At 46.6% G+C, this 19,825-nt stretch overlaps 1 protein-coding gene across 1 annotated transcript in view; it reads right to left on the bottom strand.

Moving 5' to 3' along the window:
• Window positions 1-19,825, bottom strand: part of MYH11 (myosin heavy chain 11) — a 154,236-nt gene that overhangs the window by 88,585 nt on the left and 45,826 nt on the right. The window contains exon 4 of the mRNA XM_054533519.2: window positions 8,862-8,889. Within this exon, the coding sequence (XP_054389494.1) occupies window positions 8,862-8,889 (28 nt within the window). The remainder of the gene's footprint in view (window positions 1-8,861; window positions 8,890-19,825) is intronic.

Below are 19,825 nucleotides of genomic sequence, written 5' to 3'. Positions count from 1 at the left end.
AACTGAGGCAAAGAGAGGTAGAAGTAAATTGCTCCAGCCCACAATTGTTCCTGCTTTCACACAGATAGGAAATGGAGGAGAAGCAGGATTTGAACTTAGGTCCAGTTGACACCAGGGCCCATGTTCTGCCTCCTACCCTTTTATTTTAACAAATCAGCAAAGAGAAAAGACAGAGTGAAGTCCCAGCCTCACTCCACCGGAGTTCTGCCATATATTCCAGGAGGCTTTACTTGCCCCAATCAATGAACCAAGCCACTCAGTCATTCACACCTAAGTATGAATTACTTCAATCAGGCTAATGTCAGAACTTTGCTAGACTTCATTCTAAAGTGAAGGGGATGGATTCTGATTAAAGCAAGAGAAAGGAGAGAAATTTTTGGATGTAGGAAACCACTTGCGTAGGTGGTCGTGAACCTGTTCAGATCCAAGACAAGAATCAGGACAGCGGTGTGCACCAACAACATGTGTGGAACACACTCTTCATGCTGACAAACCAGTGCTCCTAGACTGCTGCTGCTCACTTCTCCTTTCCCACAACAGTTCCTTCCTTTCCATCCTGGCCTTGAACCTCTCTCACCTCCTCCCTTTTACAACAAAGACATCACCGGGTGTGGTGGCTCATGCCTGTCATCCCAGTACTTTGGGAGGCTGAGACGGGTGGATCACTTGAGGTCAGGAGTTCAAGACCAGCCTGGCCAACACGGTGAAACCCTGTCTCTACTAAAAATACGAAAAGTCTCTGGGCATGGTGGTGGGCTCCTGTAGTCCCAGCTACTCGGGGAGCTGAGGCAGGAGAATTGCTTGAACCCAGGAGGCGGAGATTACAGTGAGCTGAGCTCGTGCCACTGCACTCCAGCCTGAGCAATAGAATGAGACTCCATCTCAAAAAACAAACAAACAAACAAACAAAAAACAAAGACATCAACGTGCCCCGTCCGTGGCTATGGTCTTCTGCTTTGCCTGGGATGGGGAGTGGGACATAAACTCTGGGAATCTACCCCTTCCCATGTAGCTGCTGGGCTCCGCTGTTTCCAAGTTCTGTTGAGAAAAATAAATTGCCCTGGGAGGTTCTGCCAAAGAAAACATCCCAAGCTCCAGGCTCGTGGGTGTCTGAAGGTTGATGTGCTCAGAGCTGGTCCAGAAACATTCATAGCTTGGCTTTTCTGACCCCTGACCTCTAGGGGTGAAGATGCCTTCCTGGTCTGAGCACCCTAAACTCCTTTCTTATTTCTTGGGGAATTTGGTACTGAGCTCCCTCTTCCTGGAGAAGGACCAGACTCATGACCACGTTATGGCCTCCTGGCCTTGTAACTACCCCAATGCAAAGTCCTTTTAATCAGTCCAGCCCCAGCGGCTGGGAGGAACCACCCAATGGCCACTTAACCCCTCAGCCAGGCTGGCTTCATGAGTGTGACCTGTACAGTCTCACAGGGACCACCCTGTGCTTAATACTCTAATGTTGCCATCTGGAAATTCTTCCTAATTCTTTATAAAGGCTCTGCATTTTCTTTTTTCTTTTCTTTTTTTTTTTTTTTTTTTTGAGACTGACTCTTGCTCTGTTGCTCAGTCTGGGGTGCAGTGTGTGATGTTGGCTCACTGCAACCTCTACCTCCCAGGTTCAAGTGATTCTCCTGCCTCAACCTCCCAAGTAGCTGGAACTACAGGTGCCCGCCACTATGCCTGGGTAATTTTTATATTTTTAGTAGAGATGGGATTTCACCATGTTGGCGGGGCTGGCCTCGAACTCCTGACCTCATGTGATCTGCCCGCCTCAGCCTCCCAAAGTGCTGGGATTCCAGGTGTGAGTCACTGCACTCAGCCAGCATTTTCATTTTGCAAAATTCTACAAATTCTGCAGCTGGTCCTGGCTCCCAGGGTTGAATATTGCCAAGTCCATTGCAGCCTGTGGTTTGCCACTGGTAGGAAAGCCAAATTGTCTCTGATGAACCTCACCAGTCCCTGGTCTTTATGTGACTGGCAAGGCACCCTGGCATTTTGTACTGTACAACTCCTACACATCCTGCAAAACCCCAGGCAGAAGCAACGTCTCTCTCCCCTACAGCATCCATTGGCAGAACAGCATAATGGGCTCCAGGGCCAGGTTGCTCAAGTTCAAATCCCTGCTCTGCCAGTTACCTGTGTGACCTTAGGCAAGTCATTTAGCCTCTCCATACCTCAGTTTCTTTACCCCATTATAAAATGGGTATAATAAAAACACTTACCTTGTATGTTTTTTTTTTTTTTGAGACAAGATCTCACTCTGTGGCCCAGACTGGAGTGCAGTGATGCAATCATAGCTCACTGCAGCTGAGAATTCTTAGGCTCAAGTGATATTCCTGCCCCAATCTCCCAAGTAGTTGGGACTACAGGTGCACACCACCACAGCTGGATAATTTTTAAATTTTCTGTAGAGACAGGGGTCTCGCTATGTTGCCCAAGCTAGTCTCGAACTCCTGGTCTCAAGTGATCTCTAGCCTCAGCCTCCCAAAGTGCTGGGACTACAGGCATGAGCCACCATGCCTGACCTTCTATATGATTCTTATGAGGATTAAATGAGTGAATATTTATATAAAATGCTTAGAACAACGCCAGGTATGCCAAAATGTTAGTTATTATTACTTTTGTTTTTTGAGACAGAGTTTTGCTTGTTGCTCAGGCTGGAGTGCAGTGGCATAATCTTGACTCACTGCAATCTCCAACTCCTGGGTTCAAATGACCCTCCCACCTCAGCTTCCTGAGTAGCTGGGATGACAGGCATGTGTCACTACACCTAGCTAATTTTTTGATTTTGTGGGGTGTCTTGCTAAGTTGCCCAGGATAGTCTTGAACTCCAGGCCTCAGGCAATCCTCCTGCCTCGGCCTCCTAAAGTGTTGGGATTACAGGTGTGAGCCACTGTGCCCACTTATTATTACTTTTATAACCACTGCTTCCGTAGAGATTATTTATTGTTTGTATAATGATTTTCAACATTCATCCTACCATTAAAATACAAATAATATTCACATTTTCCCACTGTTTAAGCTAGGAGTTAGCAAACTCTTTCTGTAAAAGGTCAGACAGTAAATATTTTAGACTTTGAGGTTCATGCATTCTTTGTCACATCTGCTCAGCTCTCCACTGCAGCACAAAAGCAAATATGTAGACAAGTGGGTGCGGCTGTGTTTCAATAAAACTTTATCTAGAACAAACAGACAAGGGCCTGATCTGACCCACTGGTCAAAGTTTGTCCTTCCTTGGCTTCAGTCCCTTAGTACGTTCTCATCCATTTTATTTATTTATTTGATTGTTATATATATTTTTTGAGATGGGGTCTCACTGTGTCACCCAGGCTGAAGTGCAGTGGTTCAATCTTGGCTCAGTGAGCCAAGATCCTCCTGCCTCACCCTCCTAAGTGGCTGGGACTACAGGCACATGCCATTATGCTCAGCTAATTTTTGTGTTTTTTGTAGAGACAGGGTTTTGCCGTGTTGACCAGGCTGGTCTTGAACTCCTGAGCTCAAGCAATCAGCCTGCCTTGGCCTCCCAAAATGCTAGGATTACAGGCAGGAGCCACCGTGCCCAGCCTGTCATCCATTTTAGATGAAAGTTTAAACTCCTCCCCAGGGCCTGGAAGCACCCCCCTACCTCTCTCTAATATTATGTGAAACTACCCTCCTCCTCTTACTTTAGCCCCTTGATCACACAGCTCTTTCTCCAGCCAGGCCCATGGCCTCTAATTAAACTGATTACACTGGATGGATTACATGCTAGACAAAATACAACACAGGCCTAAAAATTACATTTATTCAGCTTCCAGTTTTCCTTCCTTTCTTGTCTTCCTTCCCTTCCTTTCCTTCCTTCCTGTCTCTGGGTCTTGCTCTGTTGCCCAGGCTGAGGTGCAGTGGTGCCATCATAGCTCACTTAGCCTCTAACTCCCAAGCTCAAGTGATCCTCCCTGCTCAACCTCCTGAGTAGCTGGGAGTACAGGCGTGCACCATCCCATCTAGCTAATTTTTAAATTTTTTTGTAGCAATGGGGTCTCACTGTGTTCCTCAGTTTGGTCTCAAACTTCTGGCCTCAAGCAACCCTCCCGACTCGGCCTCTCAAGGCCCTGAGTTTCCAGGCATAAGCCACCACACCCAGCCAATTTTCAGTTTCTTTTTTCTTCTCTTTTTTCAGACAGAGTCTTGCTCTGTCGCCCAGGCTGGAGTGCAGTGGTGCGATCTTGGCTCACTGCAAGCTCCGCCTCCCGGGTTCACGCCATTCTCCTGCCTCAGCCTCCCAAGTAGCTGGGACTACAGGTGCCCACCACCACGCCCGGCTAATTTTTTTTGTATTTTTTAGTAGAGACGGGGTTTCACCGTGTTAGCCAGGATGGTCTCAAACTCCTGACCTCGTGATCCACCCGCCTCGGCCTCCCAAAGTGCTGGGATTACAGGAGTGATCCACGGCGCCCGGCCAATTTTCAGTTTCTTAACTGCATAACCAAACAGTTGGTTCCAGCCTGGCTTCTCTTAACCACCAACTATGCCTAAAAGCTCAGCCCTGCTGTCAACTTGTAGGTCCTTCAAGTCACTTTGGCTGAATTTCACACAAGCAAAATAAAATTGAATACAGAGACTGAAGATGTTGGTGGTTCTGGGCTGACTGGATGCATTTGCAAATAAAAGTTGGATCGTTTTGGGATATCCTCCCTAACAACGGTTAAGGCCTCCTTCTCCAGCATTGGCTGTGTGTGGGCAGTGTGCCAAGTCCTTGCTAACACTGCATTCCAGGAGATGGAGATACACAACAGCCAAGTAAACAAACAAATAATCAAGATAGTTTGTGGTGGAGACATCATTGCTACATCGGGGTGATATGACTGAGAAGATCAAGGGGAAGGGAGGAGAGGGGAGGCTGTGGATGGGGAAGCCAGGGAGTTGCTGAGCCTTGAAAGTTACAAGAGAGCCCTGTGGGAAGGATGGAGGGAAGGATGGGCCAGGCAGGGCAAACAGTATGGACAGAGGTCCAAGGGAGGGAAATGCTGGGCCCAGGTATGAGACAGAATGGCCCCCAGTGTGGCTGGAGGGCCACAAGGGAGGGGGACAGCAGGAAGTGACGAGGGAAGAGCGGATCACACTCAGTCTTCCAAGTCACAGTAAGGAATCTGAGTTTTATTCTCATGGGTGCAGGAAACCATTTCAGGAGGGGAACGGGGCTTTAGAACCAGTGTGGGGAGAATCAGAACTGCAGGATGGGCTGGGTGCAGTGGCTCATGCCTGTAATCCCAGCACTTTGGGAGGCTGACTGAGGTGGGTGGATCGCCTGAGATCAGGAGTTTGAGACCAGGCTGGCCAACATGGAGAAAACCCATCTCTATTAACAATACAAAAATTAGCTGGGCATGATGGCATAATACTCGGGAAGCTGAGGCAGGAGAATTGCTTGAACCCAGAAGGCGGGGTTTGCAGTGAGCCAAGATCACACCACTGCACTCCAGCCTGGGCAACAGAGTGAGACTGTCTCCACAAAAAAAATAAACAACAACAACAACAAACTGCAGGATGGGTCAGGCACAGCGGCTCATGCCTGTAATCCCAGCACTTGGGAGGCGAAGGCTCCCTAGGTCACCTGAGGTCAGGAGTTCGAGACCAGCCTGACCAGCATGGCGAAACCCTGCCTGTACTAAAAATACAAAATTAGCCAGGTGTGGTGGTACATGCCTGTAATCCCAGCTACTCAGGAGGCTAAGGCAGGAGAATCACTTGAACCTGGGAGGTGGAGGTTGCAGTGAGCCAAGATCACACCATTGCACTCTAGCCTGGGCAACAAGAGCAAAACTCCATCTCAAAAATAAACAAACAAACTGCAGGATGGATACTGGATTGCAGGAAGGATTTTAAAAAAATAGTGAGCACTTTCACTACAATAGCAGTTGATCCTTACAAAGTGCTCACCATGGGGCAGTGGCCCGTTTCTCAGTCCTTCACATGTAGTGACTCATTTCATCCTTCCAACAACCCAATGGGGCACTTATTGTTCCCATTTTACAGATGGGGAAACTGAGGCTCAGAGAAGTGAACTGACCTGTTTCCCGGAGCATACAACTAACTAGACGATGATGGGGCCAGAATTCAAACCCAAGGGGTTAGGTTCTGGAATCCACACTTTATGACAGCATGTTAATGAAAATTTATTCAATGAATAATGAATGAATATTCTTATAATGTATATTTATTGAAGGAAGGAAGCAAGCAAGCAATGGGAGCAGGGAGCTTAAGAGACTGCTACAGAGGCCCTGGTGAGAGGTGACGGGACCCTGAACTAGAAAGAGGCGGTGGAGTCAGAGGAATGGACAGAGATGAGAAATATTTCAGCATCACACTGTCCAAGGCAGGAACCACTATCTAAATTAACTATAATCTTAAAAATTCAGTTCTGCAATATACTTGCCACTTTTTAAGAGCTCAATTAAGTGAACTTTTAAGTGAACATTTTAAGTGAACTTTATGCTCATCACAAAGTTCTGCTGGACAGCACTGTTTTAGGTGAAACAGCACCTGCTGATGGCATGGGTGCTGGAAATGAGAGCAGGATGGCCTCTTCTTCATCTTCACAGCCGCTCCATAAGCTCAGCTCAGAGAGGTCAAGTGATCCGTGCATAGCTACATAGCTAGGAAGCCATCTGAAAGTCCTACTCTTTCCTGCACCTCTCTGTTACCACACTTAATTCATTCACTCAACAGAGGGCAGTTGAGCAACACTATTTTGGTTTCTGGGGAGATGACATGTGGCTCACACATGGGTTTGGCTCCTAGGGGATCAAATGCCTCTGTGGTCAGCTGAAAAACAGCCCCCACAAGAATGTCCATGGCCTATCCTCAGAATCTGTGAATATGTTTGCTTGAGATGAGGAGACTGTCTTGGATCATCTAGGTGGGGCTAATATAACCACAAAGGTACTGGGCCTTATAAGAGGGAGGTAGGGGGACCAGAGAAAGAGATTTGAAGATACCATACTGCAGGATTTAAAGACGGAGGAAGGGACCATAAGCCAAGGAATGCAGGTGACCCCCGGAAGCCAGAAAACTAGGAAACCAGATCAGCAGGTTGTTTTAGCATTTATATCCACATATCTAGGTAGCATTATATCCCTAGATCCAGACTATTCATTGTCAAACATCAAATGTTTACGTCCTACCATGGAATATGAGAATTCAGTTCCCATCTAATCCTCTTCCCTTTCCCTACAGAGCCAATTCCATCACAGGTAGTTAATCTGGTTAGATAAATACTCCAGACTTGCACAGCTGGGCTCCTTAGTCCAATGTGATTACTTCTCCTCCCATCCCAACTTTTGGTTTTTCCTGGAGTTTATAATTGCCTTTGTTTTATTGTTTCCAGGTTTTCTATCTGTATCAACACCAAACTTATTAACTGTTTCAACCTTCTCTCGATACAGTTCATTGCCATCCTACCATCCATCACCATCTGCAATTCTTATTACTAGTTTTTAATTGTCCTTCCAGATAATTTCATGCAAATAGGAAACATATGCACGTCCATGCATTCCTGCTCTTTTTAAAGACACACATGGTTACATTATGTATATGCTGGTTTGCCCTTGTGTTTTCCACTCAACAGTATATCTATAAAGAGCGTTCTCTCTGAGCATAAATAGATCAGCCTCACTCTTTGTAGTGGCTACCTGGAAATGCTGTATTTTATTTAAATAACCTCTGTTGATTATAGCTTTAGTTGCTTCCAGACCTTCAAATATATATATATATAAATATAAACATATTAAATATAATACATATGATATATTATGTATATATATATATGCACAGTCTATCCTCATTATTTACATATTCCATATTTGCAAATTCACCAACCTGCTGAAAGTTATTTATAACCCCAAAATCAATATTCATGGCACTTTTGTGGTCATTTGTGAACATGTGCAGAGCAAGGAAAATTTGATTCCCACAATGCACACGTTCCCAGCTCAGGTTGAACAGGGGAATGCTCTACCTTCCAGTTTCAACTCTCATACTATAAACAAGTGTCCTTTTTGTAGTGTATTTAGTGCCACCTTTTTTTGTATTTTTGTGGCTTTTTGTTAGTTATTTTGCAGTTTAAAATGTCCCCTCAGATGTGCTCCCTTTGGCAGCACACATACTAAAATGTCCCCAGCATAATGCTCAAGTGTTGGCTCATGTTTCCAAGCACAATAAGGTTGTGATATCCATTATGTAAGAAATACACATCAGATAAACTTCATCCAGGCATCAGCCACAGAGCTGCTGGCTGTGAGTTCAATGTCAATGAATCAACAATATATATTAATACATGTTACTTGCATATAAATACAATAGTGAAAACTCTCTGAATGATTCTAAAATTGAGTTACTATCTTCTGCCTGTGTACCTAGGTCTTCAAAGAAACAGTGACACCAATCACCAAATATGGCACTGATGTGTTTGTGGCTTGATAAATGTGAAATATTAAAGTGATAGTTTAACATCTTCCCTATCAACGCAGATGGCTGTTATGCAATTAGATTAGGTTCTGCATATAAAATCTGTAGTTCAAGTCCTGGCACAGAGTACATGTTCAATAAATGCTAGTTTTTTTGAAGGAGGAGAGGTATGGAACCAAATGATACCAGGTGTCATTAAGAGTTTAAGTTTGCCTGCCTCCACAGAAGACCATATATCACAAATGTTTAATGAGCATCTACACTGTGCCAGGTATAAAGAGAGGCACTCGGAACCATGAACAAATCAAAGATCTCTGCACTCATGGATCTTTTCTTTCATAGGTTGGATCTCGACTCCAGATTAAAAACAACAACAACAACAACAAACAAAAACAATAAAAAGCAGTTCCACTTACGTGCATAGAATGGACTGGTCCTCCCGATCTGCAAACAGAAAGAAAAAAGAGCCATGAATTAAAATGAGCTCTGAGCTAAGGGTCTGGACTTGGCTCCTCCCAGGGCCCTCCCATTCTAAAACTTCTCCATGCTGGCCTCATTGGAAGTGACAACAGGTCAGCTGGGCTCATTGCCCAGGCCACAGGGGCCAAGACCAAAGCCAAAAGGGCAGCCCCAAAGTCCCAGAGGCAGCCCCAGAAAGATGCTGGAGCCTGACTGATCCAGGAGTCATTAGTATCCAGCCACATTAGCTCTGGAGGTGTCCCGGGAGGCCCACCCCACCCAGATTAGGTTAGAGACCAAACGCAGATGTTGGATCTATACAGATCGGGGTCCCACTTAGCCACTTCTCCGCTCTGTGGCCTTGGGCAAATATTCTTAAACTCCATGCCTCAGTTCCTTCATCTGTAATATAGTATTGTGCACATTTGTGTTTTTTTGTAAATCCAGCATCCATTTCCTCTTCTTCCGGAAGCATCCTGTGGTCCTTGAGGTTTCCCCCATCACCCCTGCCATCATGTACAGTCTTAGTGGGACTGCCTCACAAGTACCTTCAACAAAGAGGTAAGAATGTGCTCCAGGCTGCATTGGTCAGACTCTCTGGCCTAAAACTCCAAGCTCAGTCAAGGACAGGGAAGCACAGCAGGTGGACAGAGCCCTGAGGCAGACTTCCTTTCTGCCCCTGGGCCTAAGCAGCCCAGTTTCTATCATTTACCTAGCCTGATTCCCAGTGTTCCCGCTACATCTGTGAGCTCCTCCATACTCCCCTACAAATCCCTTTCCTCTACTAGATGACAGAGTCAGTCTCTCTTGTTTACCACCAGAAAAACCCAAAAGATACAGAGGTCATAAAAGAACTAGACGTGATTAAGCAGACATTACCCATCATCTTCTACTCTTACAGAGGCCTCTGAGGTGGAGCCAGGCTCTGAAGACTCATTTCCTTCCCAAAGAGAGATCTGAGAACAGTTACCAACACTTTCAATGGTCACCTAACAATGTAGAAATCCCAGCATCATATCTGCTGGTAGACAATTTCACAGCAACAAGCATTTCTTAAATCCACTCCCTGGCTTCAGTCCTACTAGTTCAGTGCTCAGCTCTCACAAGCTTCATTTCATCAAAAATCTCCTAGGCTTGGTTTAACATTGTATCTCTAGTACTGGCAGATAGATGGTAGGTGCTGAATTATGCTTGTTAGATGGATGCTTGTTAGATGGATGGATGAGTAGATGGATGGGAAGATGAGTGCATGGAAGGAAGGAAGAAAGGAAGGAAGGAAGTGTAGATGGGTAAATGGAAGGGTGAGTAGATGGGTAGGTAGATGGATGGGTGGGTGGATGGATGAATAGACAGATGGATGGGAGGGTGGATAGGCAGATGAGTAGGTGAGTAGGTGGGTGGGTGGATGGGCAGATGGGTGGGAAGATGGATGGATGGATGAGTAGATGGATGGATGGATGTATAGATGAGTAGATGGATGGGAGGATGGAAGAAGAGGTGGATGGGTAAGTGAGTGGAAGGAAGGAAGAAAGGAAAGAAGGAAGGAAGAAAGGATGGGTGGATGGAAGAATGGATGGATAGGTAAATGGATGGGAGGATAAATGGATGGGAGGTTGGGTGAATAGGTAGATAGATGGCTGGATGGAAGGATGAATAGATGGATAGGTAAAGAGACAGGAAGACAAATGGATGAGTGGGTGGGTGGGTAGATGGACGAATAGATGGATGGAAAGAAGGAAGAAAGCATGGATGGAAAGACAGGAAGAAAGAAAAAAGAAAGGAGGGAAGGGTGTGTAGATGGGTAGGTGGGTGGGTGCATGGCTGGGTGGATGGAAGGTTGGATGGAGGAGGGAAGGATGAGTGGGTGGATGAGAGAGTGGATGGGTGGGTGAATGGGAGGGAGGACAGAGTGTATAGGTGGTTAAATGAGTTGGATGGATGGATGGATGGATGGATGGGAATATGAATGGGATGATGGATGGGACTGAAGAAGGCAAGGTGAAAGAGATGACTCTTTCTTCCATCTGTAATCTTAAGGGAGAACTGATTGGAGGTGGGCACGTTCCTCAGATTCTATGCCCAACTCCAATCAGTTCTCTCTCTCTTCCCTCGGATTATAGATTGATGTTTGGGTGGCCTGGTTGAACGAAATCCTCAAGACAAAAGGCCTAAAGACTAGTCAACTCTGGGGTTTCAATTCTGGTGTGTTTATATAATGGCACATTTAAAAATAGGCAGGCCAGGCGCAGTGGCTCATGCCTGTAATCTCACCACTTTGGGAGGCCAAGGAGGGTGGATCACTTGAGTTCAGGAGTTCCAGACCAGCCTGGCTAACATGGTGAAATCCCATTTCCACTAAAAATACAAAAATTAGCTGGGTGCCATGGCACACGTTTGTAATCCCAGCTACTCAGAAGGCTGAGGCAGGAAAATTGCTTGAACTCGGGAGGCGGAGGTTGCAGTGAGCCGAGATCGTGCCACTGCACACCAGGCTGGGCGACAGAGCGAGATTCTGTTTCAAAAACAAATAAAAAATAAATACATAAATAAAACAGGCAGCCATTGAAAAGAACCAAGCAGAGCTTTATGGATGGACACAGAAAAATATCCAAAATACATTAAGCTAAAAATAAAAGATGAGGTAGCATAGTGTTATACCTTTTGTGTTTTAAAAAGACAGATAATATATAGGCAGGATGCAGTGGTTCATGCCTGTAATCCCAACACTTTGGGAGGCTGAGATGGGAGGATCACTTGAGGCCAGGAGTTCCAGACCAGCCTGGACAACATAGCAAGACCCAGTCTCTATGAAAAAAAAATTTTTTTAATTAGCTATGTGTGATGGATGTACCCCTTGTCCCAGCTACTTGGGAGGCTGAGACAGTAGATCCCTTGAGCCAAGGAGTTCCAGGTTGCAGTGAGCTGTGATTACACCACTGCACTCCAGCCTGGGCAATGGAGTGAGACCCTATCTCTAAAAACAGACCTGGGATGGTCGTGGTGGCTCACACCTATAATCCCAGAACTTTGGAAGGCTGAGGCGGGCAGATCACTTGAGGTCAGGAGTTCAAGACCAGCCTGGCCAACATGGTGAAACCCTGTCTCTACTAAAAATACAAAAATTAGCCGGGCATGGTGGCAGGCACCTGTAATCCAAGGTACTCCGGAGGCTGAGGCAGGAGAATTGCTTAAACCCAGGAGGTGGAGGTTGCAGTGAGCTGAGATCACGCCACTATACTCCAGCCTGGGCAACAGAGCAAGACTCCAAAAACAAAACAAAACAAACAAACAAACAAAAACCAACAAACAGGCCTGAGCCTGAAGTACTGAGAAAAGGGACAGAAGGAAGACCTGCTTTCACTGATTCTACTTCTATCCGGGTTATGTTTGTGCTATGAACACATACAATCTTTTCCTCATCCCGCCAAAAATGCTCAATAGAAAAAGAGTCGGTATTGTTCTTCAGGAAACCATCATAACCACAAAGCTTAAAAAAGACAGAAAAGAAAGAGCCACTGCATTACGATCCCACTAACCGCTCTGATCTCCCGAGCACTCACTTCACTGCAGGCGTATGCTGAACTCCTTCTGTGTTGAAGTGACCCACTGAATTCTCTCAGCAGCCCCTGGGGTGGCTCTGGCATTGCCTCCATTTTACAAATAAGGAGAGTGAGGTTCAGAAGTGAGGCAACTTGCCCAAGGTCACTGGGGTGGGTTGAACTGTGACTCCCAAAAGATATGTTCACTCAGAACCTCAGACTGCGATGTTACTGACTAATCAATTGATTGAGATGGGGTCTCACTTTGTCGCCCAGGCGGGTGTACCGTGGTGTGATCTCAGCTCACTGCAACCTCAACCTCCCAGGCTCAAGCAATCCTCCCTCTTCGGCCTCCCCTGTAGCTGGGACTATAGGCACATGCCAGCATGCCCGGCTAATTTTTGTATTTTTTGTAGAGATTGGGTCTTGCTATGTTGCCCAGGCTGGTTTCACACTCCTGGGCTCAAGTGACCCACCTGCCTCGGCCTCCCAAAGTGCTGGGATTACAGGCGTGAGCCACTGTATCCCACCTGTGATTTTATTTAGAATAAGGGTCTTGCAGATGTAATTAAGGGAAGGATGTTGAGATGAGGTCATCCTGGCTTGGAGTGAGACCTAAATCAATGGTGTCCCTATTTATAAGACAAAGGAGGCCGGGCGTGGTGGCTTACCCCTGTAATCCCAGCACTTTGGGAGTCTGAGGTGGGTGGATCACCTGAGGTCAGGAGTTCGAAACCAGCCTGGGCAACATGGTGAAACCCATCTCTACTAAAAATACAAAAAATTAGCTAGGCATGGTGGCAGGCACCTGTAATCCCAGCTACTCGGGAGGCTAAGGCAGGAGAATCGCTTGAACCCGGGAGATGGAGGTTGCAGTGAGTTGAGATTGCGCCACTGCCCTCCAGCCTGGGCAACAGAGCAAGTCCCCATCTCAAAGAAAAAAAAAAACAGGAAAAAAACAATCAAACTTTAATCTTTCCATTATACTCTGGAGACAGACAGACATCTGTGTCTTTAGCTTCCACTTAGGGGGAGAAATTCACTCCAGGACAGAGCAAAATGGGAAACCAGTTTAATTATTTTTTTTTCTGAGATGGAGTCTCGCTCTATCACCCAGGCTGGAGTGCAGTGGCTTGATCTTGGCTCACTGCAACCTCTGCCTCCTGGGTTCAAGCAATTCTTCCACCTCAGACCCCCAAGTAGCTGGGACTACAGGTGCGTGCCACCACGCCCGGCTAATTTTTGTATTTTTTGTAGAGACAGGGTTTCACCATGTTGGCCAGGCTGGTCTTGAACTCCTGACCTCAGGTGATCTGCCCGCCTCAGCCTCCCAAAGTACTAAAAAGTGATTTTTTAAAAGAGGCTGAAGGATAGAAGAACCAGGTGCGCTGTGATTGGAACCCAGGCAGAGAGAACCTCCTGGGACCAGCCCAGACAACCTCCACTATCTTAAGGAAAGATTTTGAGATGGACAGACAGATGGGCTATGTTGATCCACTACTTCAGGGAGAGAGTCAAGCTTTCCTGGCAGCCTTGTGAATCCTAGGCCCAGAGCAGGAGAGATTTATGGGCTCAGATGCTCACAGGCCCCCCAGGAGAGGGAGCGGGCTCCAGGAGAAGGCCTGGGAGCTGCCAGCGCGGCTACGAGCTGGGGGCTGCTGGGAGACCTCTGGCCTGACGTTCCCATCGGAAACATACCACTTCTAGGCGTGGGAAGCTTGCAGGGTGCTGGTTACGAGCAGAAGGACTCCATGTGGGTGCTGTCTGCCAACCCATGTGGAGCACAGGGAACTCTGAGATCCTGGAACTTTTTATCTGATTCCTTCCCCAAGCCTGAGCTTGTGTTGGACTCAAAAGCAGTGTTTTCCGCCGTACAAAGCAGTTTCACTCTTTCCTTGCTTTGCAAAGCCGATTTCTTCTGCCCAGTGCACCCACCACCACCTCTCCTCTGGCCTAATCCATTCTCTCTCTCTCTCTCTTTTTCTTCCATTGAGGTAAAATTTACACTACATAAAATGAACCATTTTAAAGTGAATATGTGGTGGCTTATGCCTGTAATCCCAGCACTTTGGGAGGCCGAGGCAGCTGGATCTCCTAAAGTCAGGAGTTTGAGACCAACATGGCAAAACCCCGTCTCTACCAAAAATACAAAAATTAGCTGGGTGTGGTGGTGCACACCTGTAATCCCAGCTACTCAGGAGGCTGAGGCAGGAGACTCGCATGAACCGGGGAGGTGGAGGTTGCAGTGAGCTGAGATCGTGCCACTGCATTCCAGCCTGGGTGACAGAGGGAGACTCCATCTCAAAAAATAGTAACGAAAATAAAAAAATAAATAAAGTGCATAATTCAGGGGCATTTAGTACATTCACAATGTTACATAACTACCACCTTTATCTAGTTCTAAAATATTCTGTCACCCCCAAATGAAACCCTCTACCCATTAAGCAGTCACTCCCCCATAAGCCCTGGCAGCCACCAATTTGCTTTCTCTCTCTATGGACTTACCTATTCTAGATATTTTTGCATAAATGGAATTATCACATGTGTGGCCTTTTGTGTCTGACTTCTTTCACTTGGCATGTGGCTGAAGTTCATCCATGTTGTAGCAGGTCCCAGACTTTATGCCTATTTGTGGCTGAGTCATATCACATTGTATGGATAGATCATATTTTGTTTATCCATTCAACAATTGACAGACGTTTGAGTTATTTCCACCTTTTGGCTATTCTGCATAGTGCTGCTATGAACGTTCCTGTACAAGCTTTAGTTTGAGTACCTTTTCAGTTCTTTGGGTATATAACCTAATCTGTATTTGAAACATCATCTTGGGAGTCAACTCTTCCATGATACCACCTATAACTCTGCACTTTTCTAGAGCTGAGTTGGAGACCGTTCCACTTGATCGCCTACCTGCATGATGGCCATGGACAGTAGTGCATGTTGTAGACTGCATAACTCTATGGAGAAACTATTTGCATTGCTCATTGTAGATGTGTGTATTTATTGTAATAATCTTTCAGCAGATGGAGGAAAAGTGCTTTGAGAAAAATTAGAGTGCCTTTCTCTAATTCTATAAATGTGAGTGTCACGTGGCCTAGTGGCTCCCACGGTCCACAGGTTCTCTCCATTTTGGTAATTATTGTCATTGTGATCCTTACTTAACAAATGTCTCAAAACATTTTGGTGGAAAAAGGTACAGATGATATGGAATGATAATAGGCCATCTATCCATGATATGGCATTCAGAGTTTTTCTTGTTTTTCTTTTCCATATTGGTAAAAATTATGGACTTTACATTATTCATAATATCCAAAAAATAGAAACAACCTAATGTTCATCAATGGGTAAATGGATAAACAAAATGTGGTCTACCCAGACAGTGGGATAGTATTCAGCCATGAAAAGAAAGGATGTTATGGCCGGGCGCCATGGCTCATGCCTGAAATTCCAGCACTTTGGGAAGCTGAGGCAGGTGGATTGCTTGAGCCCAGGAGTCCGAAACCAGCCTGGGCAATGTGGTGAAACTCTGTCTCTACAAAAAAAATGCAAACATTAGCCGGGCATAGTGGTACATCCCTGTGGTCTCAGCTACTCAAGAGGCTGAGGTGGGACAATGGCTTGAGCCCAGGAGGTGGAGGTTGTAGTAAGCCAAGATTGTGCCACGGTACTCCAGCCGGGGTGATAGAGACAGACCCTGTCTTGAAAAATATATAAATAGTACGAATCCATGATACAACGTGGATGAACCCTGACAACATTATACTAAGTGAAAGAAGCTAGCCGGGTGGGCGCGGTGGCTCACACCTGTAATCCCAGCACTTCGGGAGGCTGAGGTGGGCAGATCACGAGGTCAGGAGTTCAAGACCAGCCTGGCCAACATAGTGAAACCCCGTCTCTACTAAAAATACAAAAATTAGCCAGGTATGGTGGCACGTGCCTATAGTCCCAGCTACTCGGGAGGCTGAGGCAGGAGAATCACTTGAACCCAGGAGGCAGAGGTTGTGGTGAGCCGAGGCTGCACCACTGCACTCCAGCCTGGGCGACAGAGCAAGACTCTGTCTCCAAAAAAAAAAAAAAAAAAAAAAAAAAAAGAAGCCAGCCACAAAAGGTCACATATGATTCCATTTATATGAAATGTCCAGAATAGGCAAATCCATAGAGACACAAAGTAGATTTGTGAATTCGTGGCTGCCAGGAGCTGCGGGTCGGAATATGGAGTGACAAAAAAAATGTGCACAAGATTTCTTTGGGGGATGATAGAAATATAAAATTATATTGCAGCGATGGCTGCATAACCATGTAAACTACTAGTGAATTTAGACAGTTATGCAGACATAGCTGCAATGTAATTTAGGTGTGAATTGTATCCTTAAAATGAATTTATTTAAATTATACTGCATAAAGCTTTCTTAAAAAGATGTTCATTTTATACCACCTCTGAATCGTTATAAATCTGACTTCTTCCACTTCACGCAGGTCTATTAGGTTTCCAACAATTACAAAATTGTTTGTTTTTAACGCTTTTCCCATGAACCAATGAGCTCCTGAAGGTCAAGGGCTGTACCTGATCCCGGGTACAAGGAACAATGCCTGACACACAGTAGGTGCTCAGGAAATGCTTGTTACTTTGAATTGCTCTCTGGCTCAGAGAGGCAACCGAGGTAGAAGCAATGGAAAATGCATATTCACGTGTTCACATATTCACTCAACAAACAAGTCCTGAGCCAGGTACTGAAAGCACAAAAGTCAATAAGATCTGCTTTTTTTTTTCCTTTCTTTTTTAAGAGATGAGGTGTCACTCTGATGCCCAGGCTGGAGTGCAGTAGCACGATCATAGCTCACTGCAGTCTGGAACTCCTGGGCTAACAGATCCTCCTGTCTCAGCCTCCTGAGCAGTTGGGACTACAGGTGTATGCCACTACGCCTGGCTAATGGTTTTTTTTTTTTTTTTCATTTTTTTTGTAGAGACAGGGCCTTACTATATTACCCAGGCTGGTCTCAAACTCCTGGCCTCAAGTGATCCTTTCGCCTTCGCCTCCCAAGTAACTGAAATTACAAGCTGAAGCCAATGCACCGGGCTTCGTGACTTGCTTATCCTTGCTTTTGAGAAGTTCATGACCCAGGGTGGGGGTCAGATGGGCAAAGAAATGACTGTAAGAGATGAGCAATGCTATGATGGATGTGAACCCAAGTGCTATAGACGTGAAGTTTTTTGTTTGTTTGTTTGTTTGACACCACCTGAGCAAGACAGGAAGCCTTCATGGCAGAGGTGACCACTGAACAGCATTAAGAAAAATGTGAAAGAATCTCCTGGGGAGAGGTCGAGGCAGAGCATCCCAAGCAGAGGGCCTGGGACAGAAGCTCCGAAGTGGGCAGGGACACAGTACCGAGCCTTCGTGGAGGCTGGGAAGGATGGAGCTGGGGCCGCCGTCATCGGGACCCACCTGGGGCTGAGCTTCCCAGCCCAGATCCCTGGGGCTCATGTCACCTCACACCCCATCCTTAAACGTGCCTCTCTCCCTTCCTCCTCCCCAGACTCCCCACCCAGCCTTGGATGTGCAAGGCCCCAGGCACGTTTCCTGAGAAGATAAAGGGCTTCAGCGGTTCCTCCCCCGCTGTGGGCCTGAGGACTCCCAGGAGGTACCCAGCTCCCCACAGACCAGCTATTTCGGCCCAAGGCCAAACACAAGCTGGTGGATTCTGGCTAGGGAGCCAGAGCACTGCAGGCTGACCATAAAAGGAGAAAACCCAGCGGGGACTGAGCACAGACCCAGGCTCCCTGCGTCTGCCCTTCTTTCTGGTAACAGGCTGCTGGGGGATCCAGTGAGAGGTAATCAAAACCCGCCTCTGCAGGGCCATCAATACCCCTGGGCTAGTAAAGAAGAAAGGTCTCAGCCTCCATTGCCTGTAGAAAAGTGGCTCTCTACCTAATGCCCCGCACGGAGGCACATGCCAGATGTTCTGGATCTTCTGTGATGTGACTGTGAACGTCGCCACTGCATGGCCCTTGACGGTGGGTCCTCGGTAGCTGACTGCTAATGCCTGTTGAACTTGTCCTGTCCATGTACCGTGTCCCTACACACTGACCAAATTACCCTTATAACAACTGGAGTAGGCACAGTCATCATCCTCACGGGACAAATGAGGAAACTGAGGCACAAAGTAATAGCCGGGACAGAGCTGGGAGTTGAACCCAGCTCCAGAGCCCATGCCCTAAGCCACTCTGTAAGTGAGGGCCCTTCTCTTTCTCCAGCCTTCATCTCCCCACTCTACTCTCCTGGCAGAGTTGGTTAGGATGAGATGCTGAGTAAGAAGAGATACTTTGAGAGCCTGTGCTGCAACCCAACAGGTATTTTCCAAACCTACAGGAAGCCCTGGTATTTTAAAAGCAGAACTGGGCTAGGCATAGGAGCTCATGCCTGTAATCCCAGTGCTTTGGGAGGCGGAGGCAGAAGGATTGCTTGAGGCGAGGAGTTTGAGATTCAAAGTGAGACCCCTATCTCTATGAAAAAAAAATTGTTTTTTAATTAGCTGGGCATGGAGGTGTGTGCCTGTAGCCCCAGCTATTTGGAAGGCTGAGGCAGGAAAATTGCTTGAGCCTAGGAGTTCGAGGTTACAGGGAGCTATTACTGTGCCACTGCACTCTAGCTTGGGTGACAGAGTGAAACTCTGTCTCCAAAAAAAATATAATAAATAAAAACATGAAAGCAGAACTGGCCAGTGAAGGGGTTTGGGAGACAGGAAAACCAAAGCGCTCCCTCTTGGGCCTCCACTCCTACCTCCTACATTCTGCCCCTTCTCTCTGCTCCAGCCCCAGCAGCCTCATAGAATCTATATCAAGTTCCCTAGTCAAGCCTACACTTCACCTTCCAAGGAGGCCTCCCCTGTCCTCCCAAGGCACCCAGGGCTACACTTCCCCACTCCCTGGACCTCCTCTTCTTAGCAGCTACTTGTGGGATGATTCAATTCATATTTACACATACACGCAGTAGGCTGTGTCTAGGGCAACATCTAATAATCAATATTGTTAGAATGACCGGGCGTGGTGGGTTACATCTGTAATTCCAGCACTTTGGGAGGCCGAGGCAGGAGGACTGCTTGAGGCCAGGAGTTTGAGACCAGCCTGGGCAACATAATGAGACCCCATCTCTACAAAAAATCAAAAAATTAGCCAGGTGTGATGATCTGCACCTGTGGTCCCAGCTACTTGGGAGGCTGAGAGGGGAGGATCACCTGAGCCCAGGAGTTGGAGGCTGGAGTGAGCTATGAGTGTGCCACTCCACTCCAGCCTGGGCAACAGGGCAAGGCCTTGTCTCACAAAAAAATACTGTTGGATAAACAAGAGAATGGGGAGCCAGACTCCCCAGAGGCTGGAAGGACAC

The sequence above is a fragment of the Pongo abelii genome, chromosome 18, assembly GCF_028885655.2.
Source record: "Pongo abelii isolate AG06213 chromosome 18, NHGRI_mPonAbe1-v2.0_pri, whole genome shotgun sequence".
In the NCBI taxonomy this organism is placed as follows: domain Eukaryota; kingdom Metazoa; phylum Chordata; class Mammalia; order Primates; family Hominidae; genus Pongo; species Pongo abelii.
The sequence above is the reverse complement of the archived record's forward strand: the minus strand, read 5'-3'. Positions and strand labels throughout refer to the sequence as shown.